The sequence below is a fragment of the Ailuropoda melanoleuca genome, chromosome 8 (assembly GCF_002007445.2).
Source record: "Ailuropoda melanoleuca isolate Jingjing chromosome 8, ASM200744v2, whole genome shotgun sequence".
NCBI classification, from domain to species: Eukaryota; Metazoa; Chordata; class Mammalia; order Carnivora; family Ursidae; genus Ailuropoda; species Ailuropoda melanoleuca.
In genome coordinates, this window is record NC_048225.1 from 90042750 (window position 1) to 90066429 (window position 23680).

At 37.6% G+C, this 23680-nt stretch overlaps 1 protein-coding gene across 4 annotated transcripts in view; it reads right to left on the bottom strand.

The window, feature by feature from the left end:
• Window positions 1-23680, bottom strand: part of KCNK2 (potassium two pore domain channel subfamily K member 2) — a 207607-nt gene that overhangs the window by 53792 nt on the left and 130135 nt on the right. For all 4 annotated transcript variants that reach the window (XM_019810277.2, XM_002929577.4, XM_019810276.2 and 1 more), the window contains exons 4-5: window positions 11627-11787; window positions 8714-8900 (exon numbers count right to left, since the gene is read on the bottom strand). In XM_019810277.2, the coding sequence (XP_019665836.1) occupies window positions 8714-8900; window positions 11627-11787 (348 nt within the window). The remainder of the gene's footprint in view (window positions 1-8713; window positions 8901-11626; window positions 11788-23680) is intronic.

Sequence of the window (23680 nt, forward strand, 5' to 3'; positions counted from 1 at the left end):
TTTAGAAGAGCAGGAGTTTCATGGTCACAAAGAAAGATCAACACATTGTCACTCATCCTTTACAAGGGTGGAAACCTATAGTATTTAAGATGTGCATAATTGTCATACCAAGAAATGACTGTTAAGAGTCTCAATATAGAGCCATTTGGAGCATTTTTCATTACACTTAGTAAAATTTACTGCCTGTCTCACTAAGCCACAGCTATGAATCACTTAATGTTTTCCTTCTCATTTTTTTCTGCACGTTTCCACAATGCTTCTATATATCCATTTCTGAATCTGAAAAGTTAAATAATTTCTCGGTTTGTCCCCAGATCCTAGGACTTCTGGGCCATTTGGATCAAATCCCATTTAATTAATCATGCAGACACTATCCATTCTCTTGTGAGTTCTGTGAGAGTCACTGGCTGAATCAGGGGGTGGCCAGACTCCGCGGTGTTTTCCTGTATTATAAAACAGAATGACTACCAGGAAGAGAAGAAAAGTTCCCAGTTGAATTTAATTTTTGCTCCCGGATTTCAAAAGTTCTGTCCCAAAGGAAAAGGAGCTAGAGCAGTGATTATCACTAAGTGCTAAACAGACTATCTAATACACAATATGTGTTGGCTAAATATCTGAATAAACAGAAGAATGATGAATATAATACATCTCCCTGGGAGTCACATAAACCATCCCTTTCTGCTAAAAGCGATTTTTCTGAGACATTGGGGTGGTGGTGGTGGTGGTGACTGTTCTTCAGTAGACCTCACTCCTCATCAGCTACTTTTTTTCTTAACTGCTGAATTCCTGGCAAATTTTTACAGTTATTGATCAGTTCAATAACAGCAAGTTTAAGAACTGGCCGCTGACACAGCTGCAAAAGCTTTAGGCAACATCAGGAACTGTTTTCTAGAGGGTCTCTGCTAGAACTGTTTGGAACCAAAAAACCTGCCATGATTTTCCAACAGAGATTTATATGTTTTCATGATAAAATTCCCCTCCATTAAGCAAGCTCTAAGCACTCCACCGAATGAGTCATGGTTTCAGTTATAAGGAAAAGCAGTAGTTTGGTTACTAAAAACTTCATTTCCGATAATGACTTTGAAAACATAATTCCAAGAAAGCTTAATGCTTAATATGAGATATACAAATATGTTCTTCCCAAGTTAAAAAAAATATATGATGACAAATGATTATACAACTGTGAAAATTAGAAAATTTAGTAAAGGTAAAAGTACCAGAAGAATTTTACTTTGTAAAGTCCTAAATTGTATTTTCTGTATAGAGGGGCAGAAGGCACTAAGCATAAAGCCTGATTAACTCGGTAAGCTTTGGTCGGGGAGGAAGACCTTCCTCTGCCCTATGGGCCTTCTAGCTGGACTTAGAATCAAATTGATGTGAGACAGATTCAACAGAGGAAAATCAAATTTAATAGGTGTGTGGGCAGAGAACCCATACAAATATGAAATTCCAAAGACAGTGAAGCAACATGAAGTTTTATGAGCAAGGAGAGGGGTAGGGGTGTGAGGACACAAAGGGGAGGTAGGCCATTACCAGAAAGGTGAGAGAAGATACTTGGAAAAACAATGGTTGCCCTATTATGCAGGTAAGTTTCTTAGGTAAAAGGGAGACTCTGTTAAGCTCTCTTCCTGGTGTAGACTCTTCTTTCCAATGTATTCAGGCAGCTGTGGGGGAGGTAGACAGCTTTTCCTGCATCTGTTGGGTTTTGATTACTTCTAACTCGGAATAGTCTTTGTACCAAAGTGGCCCATCTTGGGGGCAGCCTGCCCTTGTCCCCTACACCTTCAATAACTACCTGTGAGATATGGAAAATTTTCATCATTCCACTAAATATACTGAATTTTGATGATCCAAATTCCGAGAAGATATATTTGGATGGCTAAATAAATTTATGCTCTGATGGAAAATATATTTTCATAAGATCAACCATGAGGATTTCTTAGAACATCTAAATTTTTGGCTAAAATTTTTGGTTTTTATTAGAAGAATAGGTAATGGGAGGACACTGCTTTGTGAAATTATAAATTTTTATCCAGCTTTCACTCATTCAAATGATGCCTTATGAACAAACCTGGTTAATGGAAAGGGGTGTTTTTTGAGGACTTTTTTAGGCAGCTTCTAAACAAAATGTGGAAATGTTTTTCTTGGCTTGCATGACCCACTCCTACCCTAAGAGCGTATATTAAGGAGATACTAGCCTTGGAAAAGAATTTTATTTTATTTTATTTATTTTTTTTTTAAAGATTTTATTTATTTATTCGACAGAGATAGAGACAGCCAGCGAGAGAGGGTACACAAGCAGGGGGAGTGGGAGAGGAAGAAGCAGGCTCATAGCAGAGGAGCCTGATGTGGGGCTCGAACCCATAACGCCGGGATCACGCCCTGAGCCGAAGGCAGACGCTTAACCGCTGTGCCACCCAGGCGCCCCATGGAAAAGAATTTTAAATTGCATTAAATTCGGTAATTATTTGACTTCTCCCCAAATTTGAAGACTCACCATTAAAAAAAAAAAATCATGGACTTGGAAGACCAGTCATAGATGCAAGGCTGAATAAATAGAATTCAACCTGTCACACATTTCCACATAATTAATATCACTGCTTAGGTTTTAATGAAGGGCTGATTTAGCTTTCGGTCTACAAGGTAAGCGTGACTTAACAACTTACCACCAGACTTCTCATCAAATGAAAAACAAAATGGTAAAAGTTAAGACACAGAACACAGGAAATTAATTTAATTCTCAAGTATATTTTTTACCATTAACTTTAACTTATCTGTGTACTTTGACTATAAATTACAGGCACTGCTAAAATCAAGTAAATGGACACTTTGCTAAATAATTGACTTTGTCTCTTCTCACCTTTTAGGAAGGGTTACTGTGTGCAAGCACTAGTCTTAGTAATAGGGGTCTGTTCATTTATGTGTAAAGTAAGTGTGGGAGTACCCTGTGGCCTCCTGGGTCCTTTTTAGTTCTAGAACATCGAGAGCTAGTGAAAGAACAAAAAAGTTCCACTAAAACACCTTCCTTGCATAAATATAAATATAAAATTAAAATTTTCCAGGTCTTTTCTTGCAGAAAAACTACTAAATGCTAAATTCCTACTTTCAGTCACATACACAATGAGACCGGAACACTGTCTGTCTTTACTAGTGATTTGTAAATGCTTTTTTTTTTTTTTTTTTTTTAAAATTTTTTTTTTTTTTTTTNATTTATTTATTTGACAGAGATAGAGACAGCCAGAGAGAGAGGGAACACAAGCAGGGGGAGTGGGAGAGGAAGAAGCAGGCTCATAGCAGAAGAGCCTGACGTGGGGCTCGATCCCATAACGCCGGGATCACGCCCTGAGCCGAAGGCAGACGCTTAACTGCTGTGCCACCCAGGCGCCCCTGTAAATGCTTTTGATTCAATATCACAACAGAGAAAAGGTTTTGCCCACACAAATTTAAATGCGTGTTTATTTATGAATTAGAAATCTATTATGCTTGGGGCGCATGGGTGGCTCAGACTCTTGATAGCTGCTCAGCTCATGATCTCATGGTCATGAAATCGAGCCCGTTAGGCTCTTTGCTGAGTGTGGAGCCTGCTTAAGATTCTCTAAGATTCTCTCTTTGCATCTCCCTCTGCCCCTCCTTCCCGCTCATTCTCTCTCTCTCTCTTTCAATTTAAAACAAAAATCTATTATGCTCTTATATGTAGTATCATGAACACTATGACATATAAAGAGGAAAAAGTAAGGAATGAGGCTTAAAAGTACATGGAAACAGGAGTTGTCGTGTTTGCCTCCCATGGCAGAAAATATATCTGGCATGGATTTTCTTGCTTATACACTAGAGATGAACTGTTTCAGAGTTCTGGTCTAAAACACCACATCTTTCTTTGTTGCTTTTGAAATACTTCTAATAATCACACCAAGATGACAACTTGTATCCTATTTATACAGCCCTTGCCAAATTTTACTTATTTTCCTTTAGTAACATCAGTTTGAAGAGTATATTCTTTAATTGGTCTTCAAAAGAGTTCAATACCACAAGGTGATTGAATCTTCATCCTATTCAGAGAAGGGTTGGCAGGTGTGAGAAGGGCATCAGATGGTGAGTGTGCGTTACAGGTGTATCTTTGTGTTCTTGTGAAATTTACAGCTCAAGAGAGGCGAGAAGATTCAAGTTGGAGCAATGCCTCCTGCTTTTCCTTGGCGAAAATACCAAAATTAAGTGAGAATACTATCGGTAGTGACATGGGACTTCAAAGGGGTATGTTCTACAGAGTAAACAACTGGTATTTCCCTGATGGGAGACTTGCCTTTGCTCAACGGCTGACTTTTGCTGCACAGCCACAAGGTACCCAGAAGCAAAAACTATGTGTACTCTATTGAATTAAGTGAGGCAATTCTTTTCCCAGATCCTTAAAAAAAGAACTCAAGATTTTTGTTTTTCCAAAGACTCTTGCAAAGAGTATACTTTTCCTACCAGCCTTTGCCGCATCTGCCTTATCCACACACTCCTTCCAAAACCCCTCCCTGGGCACAAGGACCTGGTATGGAAGGACTCTTCTCTAATTTATCTTTCTCGGCATTTGTCACTTTAATCCCATCACATTCCTTTGCTAATTTTTAGCAAGGCATATTTCTAGTGCCTTTTATTACTTCCTCTGCAAAATAAAAATAAAATCACAGTAATGGATTTAGCAAGGTGTGCAAAAGAATAAAATCCTAGTAATAATAAAGAATTTTATTAGATGACAATGTCACACAAATATCGTTTTGTGACCACGTTCCCCTGTGGTGCTCTGCCACGACTCTGAAATCGGGGTCCCCACTCATACACACAAAACGTTCTCACTGAACTGCACTTTTAACAGAGTGGCTATGAAGAGACCCACTTGATCTAGCCAGTTTCAAAGTGTTGATCTCTTAAGGTTTGTTTCAAAAAAGAAAGGATGGGGTGCCTGGGTGGCTCAGTTGGTTGAGGCTCCAACCCTTGATTTTGGCTCAGGTCATGATCTGAGGGTCATGAGGGGTTGTGAGATGGAGCCCCTCCCAGGGAGTCTGCCTGAGATTCTCTCTCTCCCTCTCCCTCTGTCCATCCCCCCAACTTGTGCACGTGCTCACTCTCTCCCTCTCTCTAAATAAATAAATAAAATCTTTTTTTAAAAAGTATTTTTTTCATCTTCTATGAAACCACAAAGTAAAAATATTTGTTCTTTTTTTTTTTAAGCCATTTTATACTGTGGCCACAAATACAACATTATTTTAGGATTCCACCCACTTTTTTTTTTTTAATTTATAATCTTTGTGTTTTTTTTTTTTTTTTTTACGATACCAGGACACATACTGGACTGACAGAATTTGTTAATTTCTTAAAATAACAGGTGCACTGTATTGTATTACTGAAATCTGGTAGGAGTAGAACTTAAATGTTCTTACCACTGCCCACTCCCTCAAGAGATAAATATGTGAAGGGATGGATATGTTAATGTGTTAATTAACTAGACAGTGGGAATCCTTTTATATTGTTTACTTATATCAAATCACCATGGTGTATGCTTTTAATATCTTATAATTTTATTTTCAATTACATCTCAACAAAGCTGAAAAATAAATAAGCAAATAAAATGTTGCATTACTGTTAAAAATTAAAAATTAAAATAACATGCAATGCAAGGCTGTTGGCCTCAGACTCCTCACCAAATACCCATATTCCACAGCTGCTATAAGACCTTATTAATGATATTTATAAAGTGGTGCAAGAGGCCAAGGTTAACATATCAACAAGTCTAAATCTTGTTATCATCTCATTGTGTCTTACTTTCTCCTACATTAATGCACTTTCCACTTCTACTTAAGCCAATCATATACCTTCACAGGTAGAAAAATGGGTGTTTTAGAGCAGAAGTTTGTCTTCTTATAAAGAGCTACAAATAAAGAGCGGTTCCAAGATGGCGGAGGAGCAGGAGCCCTAAAGTTCATCTGGTCCCAGGAATTATGCTAGAGAGCTACCAAACCATTCTGAATACCTATGAACTCAACTGGAGAATGAAGAAAAGAGTAGCAGAAACTCTATAAACAGAAAAGCGACTACTTTCTGCAAGAAGGAGAAAAGATGGCGGAGGAGTAGGGGACCGCTTTCTCAGCTGGTCCCCTGAGTAGAGCTGGATAGGTACCAGACCATCCTGAAAACCCACAGAATCAGCCTGAGACACAGGAAGATACATCTGGATCTCTACAAATGAACATCTCCAGCGCTGAATATTGAGGTACGAAGTGGGAAGCCATGAATTCGCGCACAGATATCGGAAGATAAGCGGAAGGGGAAGGGAGCCAATGCGCTTGGGCTCTGGGAAGCAGTGGCCACCTGCACTGGGGAGCGGCCGGACTCGTGGACCAGCACCCATGAGAAGGCAGACTGAGACCCTGAGCCTGGGAACGTGCATGTGGCCAGACTGAAAACCAGAGCTCCTGAGCGTTCACTGAAACCAGACTAAAACCGGGAGCTTGGGACTTCATCAAGATAAAAAGCTTCTGCACAGCCAAGAAAACGGTCAAAAAAACTAAGAGGCAGCCCACAGAATGGGAGAAGATATTTGCAATTGACACTACAGATAAAAGACTAGTATCCAAGATCTACAAAAAACTTCTCAAACTTAATACACGGGAAACAAATAATCAAATCCAAAAATGGGCAGAAGATATGAACAGACACTTTTCCAATGAAGACATACAAATGGCTAACAGACACATGAAAAAATGTTCAACATCATTAGCCATCAGGGAAATTCAAATCAAAACCACATTGAGATACCACCTTACGCCAGTTAGAATGGCAAAAATGGACAAGGCAGGAAACAACAAATGTTGGAGAGGATGTGGAGAAAGGGGATCCCTCTTACCCTGTTGTGGGAATGCAAGTTGGTACAGACACTCTGGAAAACAGTGTGGAGGTCCCTTAAAAAGTTAAAAATAGAGCTACCCTATGACCCAGCAATTGCACTACTGGGTATTTACCCCAAAGATACAGATGTAGTGAAGAGAAGGGCCATATGCACCCCAATGTTCACAGCAGCATTGTCCACAATAGCTAAATCATGGAAGGAGCTGAGATGCCCTTCAACAGATGACTGGATTAAGAAGATGTGGTCCATATATACAATGGAATACTACTCAGCCATCAGAAGGAACGATTACCCAACATTTGCAGCAACATGGATGGGACTGGAGGAGATTATGCTAAGTGAAATAAGTCAAGCAGAGAAAGACAATTATCATATGGTTTCACTCATTTACAGAACATAAGAAGTAGGAAGAAGGAAGGGAAGAAGGAAGGGAGGGGGTAAACAGAAGGGGGAATGAACCATGAGAGACTGTGGATTCTGGGAAACAAACTGAGGTCTTCAGAGGGGAGGGGGGTGGGGGAATGGGATAGGCTGGTGATGGGTATGAAGGAGGGCACATATTGCATGATGCACTGGGTGTTATATGCAAATAATGAATCATGGAACTTTGCATCAAAAACTGGGGACGTTAGGGGTGCCTGGGTGGCTCAGTTGTTAAGCATCTGCCTTTGGCCCAGGGCATGATCCCAGGGTCCTGGGATCAAGCCCCACATCGGGCTCCCTGTTCTACTGGGAGCCTGCTTCTTCCTCTCCCATTCCCCCTGCTTGTGTTCCCTCTCTCGCTGGCTGTCTCTCTCTCTGCCCAATAAATAAAATCTTAAAAAAAAAAATGGGGATATACTGTATGGTGACTAATATAACAAAATAAAAATTATTAAAAAAAAAAAGAGCTACAAATATCTGAGAGTCTTCTCTCTACATTTTGCTAATTAGAGAACTAGAGTATCTCCAGCAGAGTGATGTATCCCCCTTCTGGGCCTCCATCCAGTCCAGAGCTGTGTGCATAGGATTTTTGACCAAAAGCAAAGCTTCCTGTATGAAAACATGCCCATCTTCAAGGGGAATATGGGCTTTGCCAGATTAAACCATAATTAACAAATCAATAGAAACAGATGAACTATCAGCCTTCTCTTGAGATTTTATAGAACTGCGCAAAATATTTTTCTCTGAAACATTTAAGAACTTTGGGACAAGAAAGAACAGTGAACAGCTAGAAAGTATAAAAGCTAAATTAGGCTGGTGAGTTTATCCTGCGAAGTTCAAAGGCACATTCCTACTAGAGTGTTTAGCATGTTTTTCTAATACTTGAAATTGGACCGTTACAGATTAAATGGTCTCCCAAAATTGTATGCTCAAGTCCTAATCCCCAGCACCTCAGAGCATGTGAAGATGTAATTAGTTCATCTGGACTCATACTAGAGTAGAGGGGCTTTTTGTCCAGTATGACTGGTGTCTGTATAAGAAAAGGGAAATCCAGGCACAGCGACAGAGACACAGAGAGAAGGAACGCCATGTGATGTCGTAGCAGGGATGGGAGTAATGAAGCAGGGTGGGCAAGGACGGATGGCCTCCTCTACACGCTGGAAGAGGCAAGGAGAGATTTCACTTAGAGTTTCAGGGGGACCATGTTCCTACTGATCCCTTGATTTTTGAAATTCTGCGAGGCAATAAATCTCTCTTGTTTAAAGCCACCCAGTTTGGGGGCACTTCGCTCATGACAGCAGGCCTGGGAAACTAAGACAGACACTGTGTTGTGCTGTGTTAGAGAAGTCTAACTAAAGGACACGGGTTACGTGAGTAGGGTCAGTGTCAGGAAAAACTTACCTGCAACATAGTCGCCAAATCCAATGGTTGTTAAAGTGATGACCACGAAATAAATGGCGTCTAGGGCACTCCAGCCTTCTATGTGCTTGAATATGATCGCGGGCAAGGCAACAAAGAGTACACAGCCAAACAGTATAAATATGATCGTTGAGATGATGCGAATCTTGGTCTGACTAACATTCCACTTCTAAGGATGAGAGTGAAGAGAGGAGGAGAGAGAGACACTGATTGAGATTTATTGATTATTGGCATAGTTAGTACACTGTTCTCAGAAAATGAGCAGGTGAGGATGTTATTTTTTTCCTTTTTATAATTAATTTTCAATTGTCTTATAAAAATTGGGTATAACACAAAGAACTCAAAACAATCAATGCTAATGATGGTGCTACTTTACTCTTACATAGCTTTACAACAGGCAAAATGCTTTCAAAATAAATTACATTTGCTCTGAGAATACAATTTCAGATGTATATCACTCTTCGTTTACCTGAATTACTTTTGAAATATTTTTATTCTATAGGCATACTACTGATTGTGCGCCAAACATAATCTAGACATACATGAAAATAGACAAAATTGAACCATGGACTAAATAGTTTAATAACTGATAAAATTATTAATTTTATGAAAAATTTCCCCCTCACTCCTGTGTTTTCCTATCATCATCCAACTGATTAAACTGAAATACTAATAGACTTAAAGTCCACAGTGGATTTCCCTGTGAACCAGATGAATTGTCTCTCTGTTCTACGGCCTTAAACTGTACAACTAAATAAATCAAACATGACACGTAGGCAAGGATGAATCTTCAACACTCTTACCCTACAGCTGTCTTTCACCCTCTTCTCTTTTCAAGAATCTCTGCAGTATCCCATATTACATTTGTACATACAGCAGTTTATCTCCAGATCTTCATTTGAGGCTAATCACTGTATATTTTTCATCTGTAACTGGATCTGTCCTATCTGCTATGAAAATTATAGGTCACACCCCCACCATAAAAAAACCATGAGTTTTAGAACTTGAAAATTTCCCAGAGATAAAGATCTATGAAACCATAGAATGGAAAGTGAAAAAAAAAAGTTTCTAGTCTACCATCCTTATCACATATGTGAAATTTAAATGAATTCATGTCTGTAAAGTTCTCACATTATTGTTTAGTACTAAGCATGAAATCATGACCCCTGAATGGATTCACCACAAGGGTATAGGATGCGTTTAAGCACCGACGTACATGCAGCATGGAAAGCATTACCTGGCATCCAGTAAGCACCCCAAAATTTGTTGAATAAAATAAAACAAATGAATAAACAAACAAAGAGCAGAATCAGAACTATAGATACAGAGAACAAACTGAGGGTTACCCAAGGGGAGGGGGAAGGGGGAATGGGGCAAAATGGGTGAAGGGAAGAAGGAGATACAGGCTTCCAGTTATGAAATGAGTAAGTCAAGGGAATAAAAGCACAATGTAGGAAAAACAGTCAATGATATTGTAATAGCAATGCAATGGGGCAAATGTTAACTACACTTGTGGTGAGCATAGCATAATGCATAAACTTGTCAAATCGCTAAGTCTTGTACACCTGAAACTAATGTAACATTGCATGTCAACTATACTCAGATTTAAAAAAAAATTAAGCAAAAAAAATTTGTTGAATGAATGAACAATTCAGCATTACCCTCTTAATTCCCTCTTAATTTATATAAATATAAGATACTTTTAATATCAATATAAGAAAAGAATAATACCCAGAATAGGATGAAACTCGTATTTAAGAATAATCATACCTGCACCATTCCAATTGTAGAAATATCTGAGAATGAACTTGGAACTTAAAAACAAAACATAACTAATGCTAAGAAGTGGAATATAAAGTGAAATGCCAATGCTCGGTAGTCTTATTTCATCAATAGAATTAAATGTAAAATACTTAATTGAAATGTTTGTGAAAAGATGAAAAGATTATTGAAGAGTAAGTAAAATGTATTTGTAATACTGGTGACGGTAGTAACATATCCTTTATAATCCCACCCACTCATGCAACAATTTTCTTGGTAATTTTCTTCAGGAATAGAAGCTTGTAATCATAGTGGTATCATTACTATTTTTCATTTACCATTCTAATAAAAGCATTTTCATTTTACTTATTTTTTTTCTATTGAGTATAATATAGCCATGAACATCTTTGTGTATATTACTTTTGGTTCTACTGAATTACATCCCTTGGATAAGTTTCTATCAATGACATCACTGAATTAAGTTATATGATCACCTTTATCGTGTTTGCTAAATAGGATGTCCTTCACAAATGAACAAGGTACCAAAGCAAATTTTAAATTAGAAAATATTGTCAGCTATTTACTAGCTATGTTAAGCTTTTACTTNGGGGGAGGGAGAGGGAGAGAATCTTAAGCAGATTCTGTTCTGAGGGAGGAACCCAACTAGGGGCTCTATTTTAGGACCCTGCGATCATGACCTGAGCCGAAACCAAGAGTTGGACGCTTAACTGACTGAGCCACCCAGGCGCCTCAAGCTTTTGCTTATTATCTCTTAATTTTTAAAGTGATGTCTCCATTGTCAGTACCATTATTCACGTTATATAAATGACAAAATGGAGATTTCAGGGTAAAATAACTAGCTTAAGAGAATACAGCAAGACAAGACGTCTGGAATTGGAGCTTGGTTTGTCAGATTTCTACTTCATTTCTGCATATTTTTTGGTTTTTCCCATGTATTAATTTACTCATTCAAATTAAGTATGAAAATAACTATGAAGTGAGTTACATGCTAATAAAGGTACATATAAAAGGTTATGGAAAACCCAATAACTTGATTAACTGTACCTGAGACGATAGAAAAGTTTAATTTAAAAAATTAAAAAACACGTGTAGCTAAAATGCTATTATACTTACAATAAACGTATCTTCCACTTTTGCAATTCCTTTTCCAAATATGGTCCCTAGTTGATCACCAACTCCAGCCAACAAAAAACCAAAAAGGGGAATTCCCAGTAAGGCATAGATGATACAGAATATCTTTCCCCCTTCTGTGCGCGGTGAGATATTTCCAAATCCTAAATACCAAAAAAAAAAAAAAAAAATTGTTTTCAGTTGTTTACAAACAAGTAATAGTTTAAAACATATGACCTCGTTAAAAAGAAAACAAAAAAAACTGAAAGAGGGCTTGAGCTATTTCCATTTTGACCTCCAAACCTTCTGCTTGGGTTCTTCTTTCCAGCCTGGGGCTTGGCGCAGGCAGGAGACAGACACTACCTGACTGAAACCATACCGGCGCCAGCAAGACCCTGCCCGTAACTGACTCCAAGACAATGATTGATTGAACTTCCACTGGCTGCCTGCGAAGGCCTACCAGCCTTTGCCCCCACGATTTCCTATGTAAACCTGGAAGTATTATTGGCCTTTTTTTTTAATAATAATATTTTTTATTATATTATGTTAGTCACCATACAGTACATCCCTATTTTTTGATGTAAAGTTCCATGATTCATTACTTGCGTATAACACCCAGTGCACCATGCAATACTGGACTTTTGGAGACGGTCTTTGAGACGCTAGTCTGTTGTCTTCCTGGTGTTGGCCTCACTGAAATAAATTCCTTTCTGGCTTCACCACCACTTGTCTCTCTGCCTTCGGATTTTGTCAGGGGTGAGTGTCTGAGCGCGGTCTGTTTGGGACCCCTGCAGCCAGGTGCTCTCCCCTGTGCCCCAGCTATAAAACCATAGGCCCAAAATGACACCACTTAGGCTGAATCCCCAAACTGGGGATTAACAACTAATCTAATTTCAGTTTCAACTTCACCCAGAAATGTAGTCTCAGTCTTAACCTTAACCAGTCAGGAATTTTCCTATCAGAGGCAAAGTGTCCGCCACATTGGCCCTCTCCATCACCCCCTCCCCCAAAGGAAGATGAGGCTATTTGTCTGAGAAGACCTCCTATTCTTCCCTCTCAGGGAAAGCTACCTTGCCCAGAAAATCCTTTTCTTTTTTTCTTGCCCCCACCCTTGTTCTATAAAATTGTTGCGTGTTGTACAATTCCTCTGAGCTCCCCTCTGCTTGCTAGATGGGATGCTGCCTGATTCATGAATCATTTAATAAAGCCAATTAGATTTTCATATTTACTCAGTTAACTTTTGTTTTTTAACAACCTCAAGGGTAATTCAGAAATTCCCCAGTATTAAAAGATATTAATCACAGATTTCAACTAGATAAGAATCCTTTTAAAATATATTTTAATACACAATACTTTAATAAGCAAACATTCTAATAATCTACAAAATACAGCTAATGTTCCATTTAAAATAGATGATGAAAACCAAGGGGGTAACACAGCAATAAAGCCAATATTTTCATTAAATTTCCTTTTGTCTCTCTATACTGATAATACTGTTTGTTAACTATAGAGCTTTCATTGTCATTTATTGAGAAGAGCACACTGCCTTAATTTAAGAGAATTTAAATATGTTAACGTTATTTAAAGATTAAAGTTTAATAACAACTTTAAAAATCCTGTTTTCATTCAAGCACATACCAAAAAGTAAAAACTAAAACCTTGAAATTATTAAACTTTTTTAAAGTTCTGAGGATTTAGAAGGTATTTTTGCCACCCCAAGATATGTCTCTTTGGCACACTGATTATTTTAAGGCAGTTATTTTTAAGAAACTGAGGATACATGAAAAACTTTGAAAACCAAATATAGGTCGCCCTTTTGCAGGAGACATTTACAAGGTAGAAGGGAAATCTCCATTTGGAAGGGTGCCCTCTCAGTACACCAGGGAGGTGGGGAGGTGACTAAATCTCTAGAAAATGTTATTTGTGGAAAACGCATAGACTGAAATCTGCCTAACAACCTCACTTCTTCGCTGTGCTTTCCCTGCTAACCTCCCAGACTGAGACGTTGTAGTCACAGCTTTATTCTGGAGGCGGACTGGAAACAGCTACTGTACAAGATGAGTGGTTTCACAGAACTTTGATTAATTTACAGGCTTTTGGCCATGGGCTCACTTCTGCTTCTAATTTTGGTGATTTCAGGAAGTTCCCTTAGAAAAATTTTCCTTTTAGAATCCTATGTTTTGCTTGTACCTGGGATGTAGGCTTCTTACTCTGAATATCATTGTCATCTGAATCCATACACTTCATATCATCCCCAAATCCATTCCTATTATGGTTTCCTCAACACCTTCCCTGCCTTCAACACACTATGGACTCCCCCTCCCCATTAATTTCATGTTTTCTGTCATCTCAATGCAACTTTCTGGTGAGGTGAGATATGTGCATGTTTATATCAAACAGCTTATAAGATAAATTCATGTTTATATCAGATGGAATTAGATGTCTGGATTTACCAATGTCTTTTAGAATGTTAAATACTGATCATCTAATAAAAGGTATACAAACATCATGGCTTTCAAAAGCATTTACTTTAAAGTCTAAAATTAACTGATTAAAAGAAATATAAGGAAAGGGGCACCTGTGTGGCTCAGTTGGTTAAGTGTCTGCCTTCGGCTCAGGTCATGATCCCAGGGTCCTGGGTTTGAGCCCCACATCAGGCTCCCGGCTCAGTGAGGAGCCTGCTTCTCCCTCTCCCTCTCCCTCTGTTCCTCCCCACTGCTTGTGCTCTCTCTCAAATAAATAAATAAATAAATAAATAATAAAGATAAATACTCTGTAAGAGTTTGGCAATATATTATAGCCATTCCTGGATTCATGACTCAAGAGATACGTGGCCTTCAATAAATTATATCCTCATTTGGCAAAGGGTATATTGCTATTATTATCTACTTTGTTGAGTTAGGTATCACATGAAAGGTGCCCAGGAAATTTTTCCATATATGTGCTCAATACATGTTAGGTGCTATAACAATAATTATTATAATTACTATTAATCATACTATTGGTAGAAGTAAAGATTAGCAGATCAATGTATTTAGCCTGGTCAGTACACAAACTATTTAACAGATACATTAATGGGATCACGATTACACAGTGTTTTCCACTATGTTCTATCAAATTGTGAATGCCATTTTTTAGAACGAGCACTGGTAAAATAGCATGCATAGAGGAAAGCAACTTTTCACATATAGTGTCTACACATTTAACTCATTTGTCTCCCATTTGTTCTTATCTACTAATGCCTTGGAGTGCTGAACACCAGAGCACCACGTGCAAAGGATACATCCAGGGCCGGTGGGAAAAGGGCCCAGGAATCTTGTATGAAGGTAATTTTAAGGGAAAAATTTTAAGCTGAACTATTTGGGACAGTGCACCATTTCTGAATGCTATCCAAGAATGGAACTCAACAATCCCAGCCCTGTCTTGTATTCTTAACATCAATAACCAGAGTCACAAGAACAAGAAGGCTATGCTAAGTCAGCAGGGTGGACTGTTTTGACATAGGTTCTTTGATTATTCCAGACAGTCCTGCTAAGATCCAACAATGTTCTTTATTGCCTCTCCAGATGAATAACGACGTGGTCTGAGGTAGGGCCGAATTCTGAGTCAACCTATTCCATCCCATTTTCTCTTTTTGATTAAGGGGACAAAGGTCTCCAGAATTATATCCATAAGAAGTAACCTACCACCAGGAAGGACCAGAGATGAAAAATAAGGTACACTGTTAGTGAGCCCTCTTGCTCAACTGTAGACTCCAACAGTTAGAACCAGAAATAGAACCAGAAATAGACAGGACAGCTTAACTCATGCTCTAACTAAAATCCATTGTGCTTAGTTCTTACCACACTTTTTAAACATTCCAACCACCAGACCACAAAGCAATGATAGCAATGCAATGCCTAGAAGACTTCATCCACAAGTCCCCTTCCCTGCCCATGACCATGGGCTGAACACCTACTGACCCTCACCCATGATCACACACTCTCTGCCTGCTCTCTTGCACGTAACCCCCTGCCCCTAATCTTTCCTTATAAAACTCTAGGTGTCCATCTTACTGTGGAGAAGTCAGTTGTTACGACTTGAACTTGCCACCTCCTCTGGCTGCCGGCACCGGAAATAAATTTCTGCCTTTCTCTTTTCCAAACCCTCATCTCTTGAGTTATTGGCTTCTCTTAGGATGAGTTTATCTGAGTTTGTTGGGTGACAGTGTTGACAAACCCAGTCAGGAGCTTTGCTTCTGATTTGTCCAGGCCCCTCGGGATTCCTTGGGACAGAGCAGTGGGCTGGGGCAGCACACCAGAGCTCGCCCATTCATTTCCCGAGTTAGTGGCTGTGATAGATGTAGAGATAATAATACAACTTTTTAAAAAATTCTGACTGTGGCATTGCTATAAATAGGCTCTAATGTTCAAAAAATAAAAGTCTAGCTGTCAGAGAGCTCAATTTGATCTGCTCCACACAAGTTAAAGGGGCATAAGAAACAAAGGCTCCAAGTTTTCATCCATCATCGACTCAGAATCAGCCTGGAGGCCACTGGAACATCTTCAGAAAAGCTGAGAGAGGATTTCCTCAGAAAGCCTGTTTACATCACCAATGCAATGACCCAAGATCCAAAGAGAATTCGAGATATATGGAAGGCCAATCTACTTTTCATTGATCAAAAACTTGGAGACCGGTGCCTTGTGGTATCTCCGTACTTCGTTTTTACTACGTCCAAGTCAAGGTTAGAAGAAGAGAGACCAGGGGAGTAGGAATGAAGGATCCTGATATAACTCTTCTCTGAGTGTCTTTCTGTTTTGCCTTCCAAATATGTCTTTCATTACCATTATACTGAGCGTTATGAGGAATCTATGCCTCCTAGGTGACATCCCTCATGCACTCACCACTTCTCATGGACAGACACACAGTGACCCAGCAGTTCTCTGACATAAAGGAAATGCCTACAACTCCTCAAAATCTCCCTGGGTGAGAGATGAAATGGCTGTTCAGAGGATGGTTCCTTATGCTTTGTTCCCTCTCTTCCCTGAGTAAAGTAAGAGGAGACTTCCCTCCACAGATTTACCACATGTTTTGACCAACAAATGGGCATTGGTTAAATGACTTGGTACTATCAATGGATTTGTGAAAGGTATCCATTGATACTAAGCAGTATGCTAAGCTTTTAAAATAGTAATCCTTGTGATTGTCTGAATTTCCTGACTCTTTCCCTGGTCAGTTAGCAGCATCTTCATCGCCTCGGGGCAAAATGGATTGTTAAAGCAAGAAGAAAAGGGAAAAGAAACAGTATTAAGTTTTGTTTTTCTTTTAAGACCTAAATTAAGGTGTTCACAAGCAAAATGTATCCCCTGAGGAGAGCAGAGGTCAGTTTATGGCATAACGTAGGCAAAAGAAGAGAGTAAAAGGAGTGCCTTCCAAAGAGCTTGAGGGAATAGACCAGACTGACCAGGGATGGGGCATGACTTTGGAGGAGGTGGGGTTAGGCAGAAACCAGAGGACAGGACCTTGGAGTGGGGGAGTATACTGGAGCTCACTTGAGAGATCAACTATTAAATCTTCAGGAGTTTTACAAGTCAGCTAACTTCACATTAGTAGCCTGGAATCAGCTATAGGAGGAATATTTATGCCACAGAAATTGGCAAGCACTATAATTTAGGGCCACCCCCCTCCCGCCGCCTAATATTACCAATATGGGACAGAATAAAATACAGTGAAATTTAAGAGACTGTAGGTAGTCTGTCCCAGAGATCTGGAGGGAAGCCAGGCCGATGCCTGTGGGCCAACCCTTGATATTTATGTGAGGACATCACTAGAACAGCTATCACTGCTGTTTCACATTCCTCTACAGGAAGGGCCTTCCATGGAAAGCTACTGTAAGTCCATTGTAAGCAGATCGTCTAGCAGGAGACCCAAATGTGTCACCCTCATATGAATAGTCTCAAGTGAACAGGCCATTTTTCTGGGATCATTTATTAATACTACAAATAAATAACACATGCACTGTGCATGCTTGGCAATTATTTAATTATTTGTAGGAGTTCATTTAATGTCTATATTCCCCACTAGACTATGAGTTCCATGAGTGTAGAGGTTGATTTATTATTTTTATATATGTTTACAACTATAATTCCAAAACCTTCCTGACTTATTAACTAATGCATAATTGGTAATCAATAAGTATTTCTTCACTGACTGACTGATACATATATCTAAAAAACTCACAATACTTCAGAAGGAGGCAAAGAAAAAAATTCACAGAAATAGAATATCTCTGTGTGGGAATTTACAAAGAAAATTACATTTCTCCCCCACTAATTAATAAATTTACTATCTTTGCAATCAAAGTCCCATAGTTTTCTTAAAAATTTTACAACTTAATGATATGATTATAAAATTCATCTGGAATAAAATTAACAATAGTCAATAAATACTTTAAAAGAAGACTAATGTGAGGCAAAGTTTACCTACAAATTAAGATGTTCTCTATAGTTTTAAGAATTAAAAGTATGTGGCAAACTAATGAATGAAAATAATAGAAAGCATAGAAAAGGACCACAGCATGTAAATGAAAATTTGGTAAATATATTTCAAATCAATATGGAAGGAGTTGATTATTCAGTAAGTAGTGATGGGATAAATAGTAATATTTCCAAGCTACTTGGAAATAAATGGTGTCCTTGCCTCACATTATTCACTAAATATATTTGAGTGGATTAAATCATCAAATATAAAGAGAGTATGACCATAAAATACTACAAAAATAGGGCAGGAGAATAACTCTTTAAGCACAACTTCTAGGACAGAATCGTAAAGAAGTTAAAGATAAATATGGGTATGCAAAAAATATAATGATGCTGTATGTCAAAAGAAGAGCATAAACTCTACGCAAAGGCCAAACGCTTTTCCAAGAAGCAGTGAAGAGAGAGTCAAACACCTCTGTTGTGGGTCTTCTTAGGGCTCCTCTTGGTCAAAGAGCCAAGCTTTCATTTCAATTACAGGCCTGAAGTTGGATTGAGTCTACCATGTTTGCATTTGTGATTTGAGGTGTTCTAATTTAGCCTTCCACCACCATTATATAAAACGTGGATTATTAAAGATATATCTGTTATGGGGAAATACAAATATTCGTAATGGTAAGCTGATAAACCCCAAGTACATTATTGGCTTTGTGTACTTGAGATTTACTGAAAGCCTGTCAACTGGCCCACTTTAACAAACAAGTTCACTTCCATTGAAAAATGTCGGCTCAAAGTGTAATAAGAATACTTCTGGATAATAGTAATCTTTCTACCCTCTGAGTGAGACTTACTGGTAGTGAGTAACACAGTTAAACTATTTGGACTTGTTGGCTGCAGTGTACATATTCCAGATTTAAGAGTTTTATTTGACTAATAGGTAGTTCATGAAAATCTTTGCTCTTTTAGCCAGCATTCAGTGTGGAGACTGTAGTTTCTGATTACATTTACAGACAATAGCAATGACAAAAGCAAGAATAATTTGAAATTGCATTTATGTGGCCCCTTTTAGAGTTAAACACACTAAAAAAAATCTAAGTAATTCTGACCAAAAATTTAGGAGGTGAAACTCTATTATTCCAATCCCATGGAGAGAAAATTTAGGTAAGAAAAATACTGCATACTATTACTTTACTCTGACCAATTCTATATCATAAAGCACTAAGTTGTATGCAAAAAAGAAGAAATCAAATATCACCACAGCAATCAGTATGATTTAATTCTGTTCAATGACAAATTATTCTTTAGTAACTACATGCCATTCACTGTGCTAGACACTCAGGACAGAAAGATGAGGAAGACACTACAATTCAAAAAATTCTCAATTGTTAACAAAATCAAATAAATATGCTATCTACCAAGTTTTTTTAGAAAAAGATTTTATTTTTAAGTAATCTCTACATCCAACATGGGGCTCAAACCCACAACCCTGAGATCAAGAATTGCACGCTCCACCCATTGAGCCCGCCAGCCACACCTACCAACTTTTCTTAAATATTAATGAAGGTACATAAATGGACAAAGAATGGCTACACAAAAAACCAAGGATGGCAGTATATATGTGTGAAATATCCCCGTTAAAACACTGTACTTAAAAAGTGTGTAGTGGAAATTTGGTTCCATGTTGACTTTGATCTCTGAAAGGAAGTTAGGTCTGTTCAAACGCTGAATCTACACAACGGCTCTCAATATGCAGCATTTAAGTACTGATAGTAGAATAGACCCAAGGAGAGCCTGGAAAAACTCCCTACTGGGACAATAAATGTTAATGTACTATATCAGGAAATTTGGCAAGGACCCAAGGACAAATGAAGAGTGAGGAGTAAAAAGAGAAGGAAAAAGAAGAAGGAACATAAACTATCCTACTCAACATAAGCCTCTGAATAAGTCCATAAATAAATTAAATGTTAAGAAACACAAACACAGGGGCGCCTGGGTGGCACAGCGGTTAAGTGTCTGCCTTCGGCTCAGGGCGTGATCCCGGCGTTATGGGATCGAGCCCCACATCAGGCCCCTCTGCTATGAGCCTGCTTCTTCCTCTCCCACTCCCCCTGCTTGTTCCCTCTCTCGCTGGCTGTCTCTATCTCTGTCGAATAAATAAATAAAATCTTTAAAAAAAAAAAAAAAAGAAACACAAACACAAGCAATACCTGCAGCAGGAATTTGTTCCAAATGAACATAATTTCGGGGGACAGTCCAAACTAAATTTTGAAAGAAGTAGATTAGAACATCCAGAGATTTAAAAAAAAATAAAATTTTTATTAAAATTATGCAATAAATAGGTACAAAAATATAAACAGGTAGAAAAGAAAATGGAATAAATAAGAAATCTTGGAAATGAATATTAACTATTTTTTATGGAAATAAAATAGATGAAATGGACTGATAATAGGTGAAGAGAGGACTGGTGAATTTGAAGGTGATTCTGAATAATTCACGTAGAACTTGGTACAGAAAGGAAAAGGGATTTAAAATAAAAATATAAAGAAGTATTAAGAGGCAGGGAGGACTAAGAGACCTCAGTAATCATATATGAGTTCCTGGAGGAGAAAATGGAAAGACCAGCAAGGAGACAATATTTAAAATATTGTTAGCTGCGAACTCAAGAATTGTGGACTCATATTGAAAGTGCATTCTTAGTGTTAAATATGATAAATAAATATATACTCATGCCTTGACACATCATAAAGAACCATAGAACATAGAAATAAAGATAAAATCTAAAAAGCTATCAGGGAAAGAATTATTTACAAAGGAACACCACATGAGTAATAACAGTCATTGGTAAATAATGGAGTCCTGGTATCTTCAAAGTGCTAATAACCATTACCCTGAAATTTTATATTTAGCTCAACTATCAAAGAAGAATGAAGGGTCTTATTTTAGCCTTTGCCAGACATACAAAGTCCAAGAAACCTTACCTCCCCCAGAAAACCCTCACAAAATCACTATCTACATATGCTTAAGCAATTATGTACATCAGAAAGAAGAAAAGGAACCCAGAAGGAAAACATAACATAAGAGAAACAGAAGTGGGCATGGAAGTGGAAAAAAATGTCAGAAAATATAGTCAACTATTAACTGCAAAATATGTGCACAGACATGAACATGCACAAAACACTGAAAGTAAACAATGGACAATAATAACAAGATGGATGGGAGAATGGGAAGGTTCAATAAATAAGCAGTTTGGCTAAAATGCTAGAAATATAAAGCAGTAGCCAAAATGTGTTCAAGAACAATGGTAACCACTATCATCCCATCAAGAGTAGGAAAGTAGTGAAAAAAGGAACAAAGAGAATGACATAAACAAGAAAAAAGTACAAGTGCATAAACAATCACAATTTATGTAAATAGATTAAATACAGAGATTATTAGATTTTCTAAAAATATCACAGATCATATGAAAATAAAGGGATGAAAAAGCATTTTTCAGCAAATTCTTATCCAAAGAAAGTCAACATAACAACATTAATGCCAATCAAACAGAATTTTAAGTCTAAACGTACCCTTAATGAAAATGAGATTGAAAAATTATAGGACCAGAGGGGGCCTGAGTATAACCTGGAAGGCCTTATAGATATAAGAATGCAGAAAAAGCACTTGATAAAATTGAATATCCACTGATGATAGAACTTTAAGCAAACCAGAAATGGAATTTTATTAACATGGTTTTAAATTTAAAAACTAATAGCTGACTTATACTTAAGATGAAGCTTGAAAACATTGGCTTTAAGATAAGGATCACGACAAATAGATCATCCTCATGACTTCTCTATTATATTCTATTGTAGGTCAATGCTACCGACTTTTATTTTTTTAAAAAAAAAGATGTAAAATGAGAAAATAAAAGTTGAAGCCATGACTGATTTTTAGATGATATACTTGTCTATATAATAAAGCCAAGAAAAAAAAAAAGCCACGAAGAAGTTTTCTAGATTCAAAACGAATAAAAACAACAATACAATATATTTATATATGCTTAGGACGTGTTAGGTACTCTTACAAGCAATTAAACATATTAATTCACTCAATTCTCACAATGAGAGGTAGGTACTAATATTCTCATTTTGCAAATGAGGAAACTGAAGCGCAGAGAAGTTAAATCATTTTCCCAAGGATACACAGTTAGTGAAGTGGGAGAGCTGGGAATCAAGCCCAGGTATTTTAGGCCCAGTGTCTGGGCTCTAATCACACATACCACAACACTCCTATACTCCTAGAAAGAACCAATCAGCAAATGTAGTACAAAATCAAAGGATCGTAATAACATTAGCAATAAAGATAGCTAAGAACACATATCATAAATAACATGTAAGTATTTTATGGATAAAATTACCCAAAAAGTTGTAAAATAAATGACATAAAAAGAAACCCGAAGAGACGAAGAGATACATGTGTTAATTTTACTAAATTTATGCTAAATACAATTGCAACAGATATTTTGAAAGAGTTTTCAGTGGAGTTTTATGCACTTTTATAAAATTCTGTAAGAAAGTACAGGACCAACAATAGCTAAGAAATATTTGAATATTTGGGGAGAAAAATGAGGTGGGAAGGTTTGTCCTACATGATATGGAGACCCGCTATAGCTATTAAAAACAGTATGATTAAGACAATGGGGTACTGGACAGGGAGAGGGAGACCAATCAGAACAGAACGGAGAGCGCAGAAACAGACCTAAACATATCTGGAAGCATGGGTATCTGGAAAGGGGGAGAGAAGATCAAGGGGTCAATGAATGTTGATGAATGGGTGTGCAGAGTTGGCTTCCTGGTGAGACTGGGAAGGATGATAAATGACCTTCAACTTCCTGTATTGTTTCATTTAAAAACAGTAACAACATAAACAGCATGAAGCAATGTTACAATGTGACGGAAGTGGAGGGATAGATGGTTGTGTGCGATATGGTTCTTTGTAGACATTTCTACTATTTGAAATACTGCACAATAGTAAAAGAAGATCTATAAATACACTTATAGATCAAAAAGACATTGGACAATATTCTGCACCATTTCTTATAGTTCTCTGAAAGCTAGAAACAGAAAATTGTTGTCTTATCATGACACAGAATTCTATCTCAAAACATTCAATATCGTAGTTCATATTAAAGCACAAGAGGTATCCCCTTAAAATCCAGGGAAAAAAGAACATCTATTTTATAACTATTAAATAGTATTATTCTGAAATTTGTAGCACGTGCAATGGCAGTAAACATATAAAAGGAATAATGATTATTAAAAAAAAGACAAATATATTAGTTGTGGGTGGAATTAAATATCCAGCAAATACAGGGGACTACTGAACATCGTATAGAGAAAAGCTCAGGAAAATACCTGAAGGCATGATAAATATGCAGTAACCAATGGCATTAGAATATTTGAGCACTATCAAATGTGCTAAATGAGAGGGAAAATGACTTATTTACAACATTAAGGGAAGTATGAGATACCTGTAAGTCCTCTGATCAAGACATACACAAGAACTTTAGATAACAGCTTGAGCTACTGTAGAATGGGATGGAACAAAACAGAAAAGAATAGAA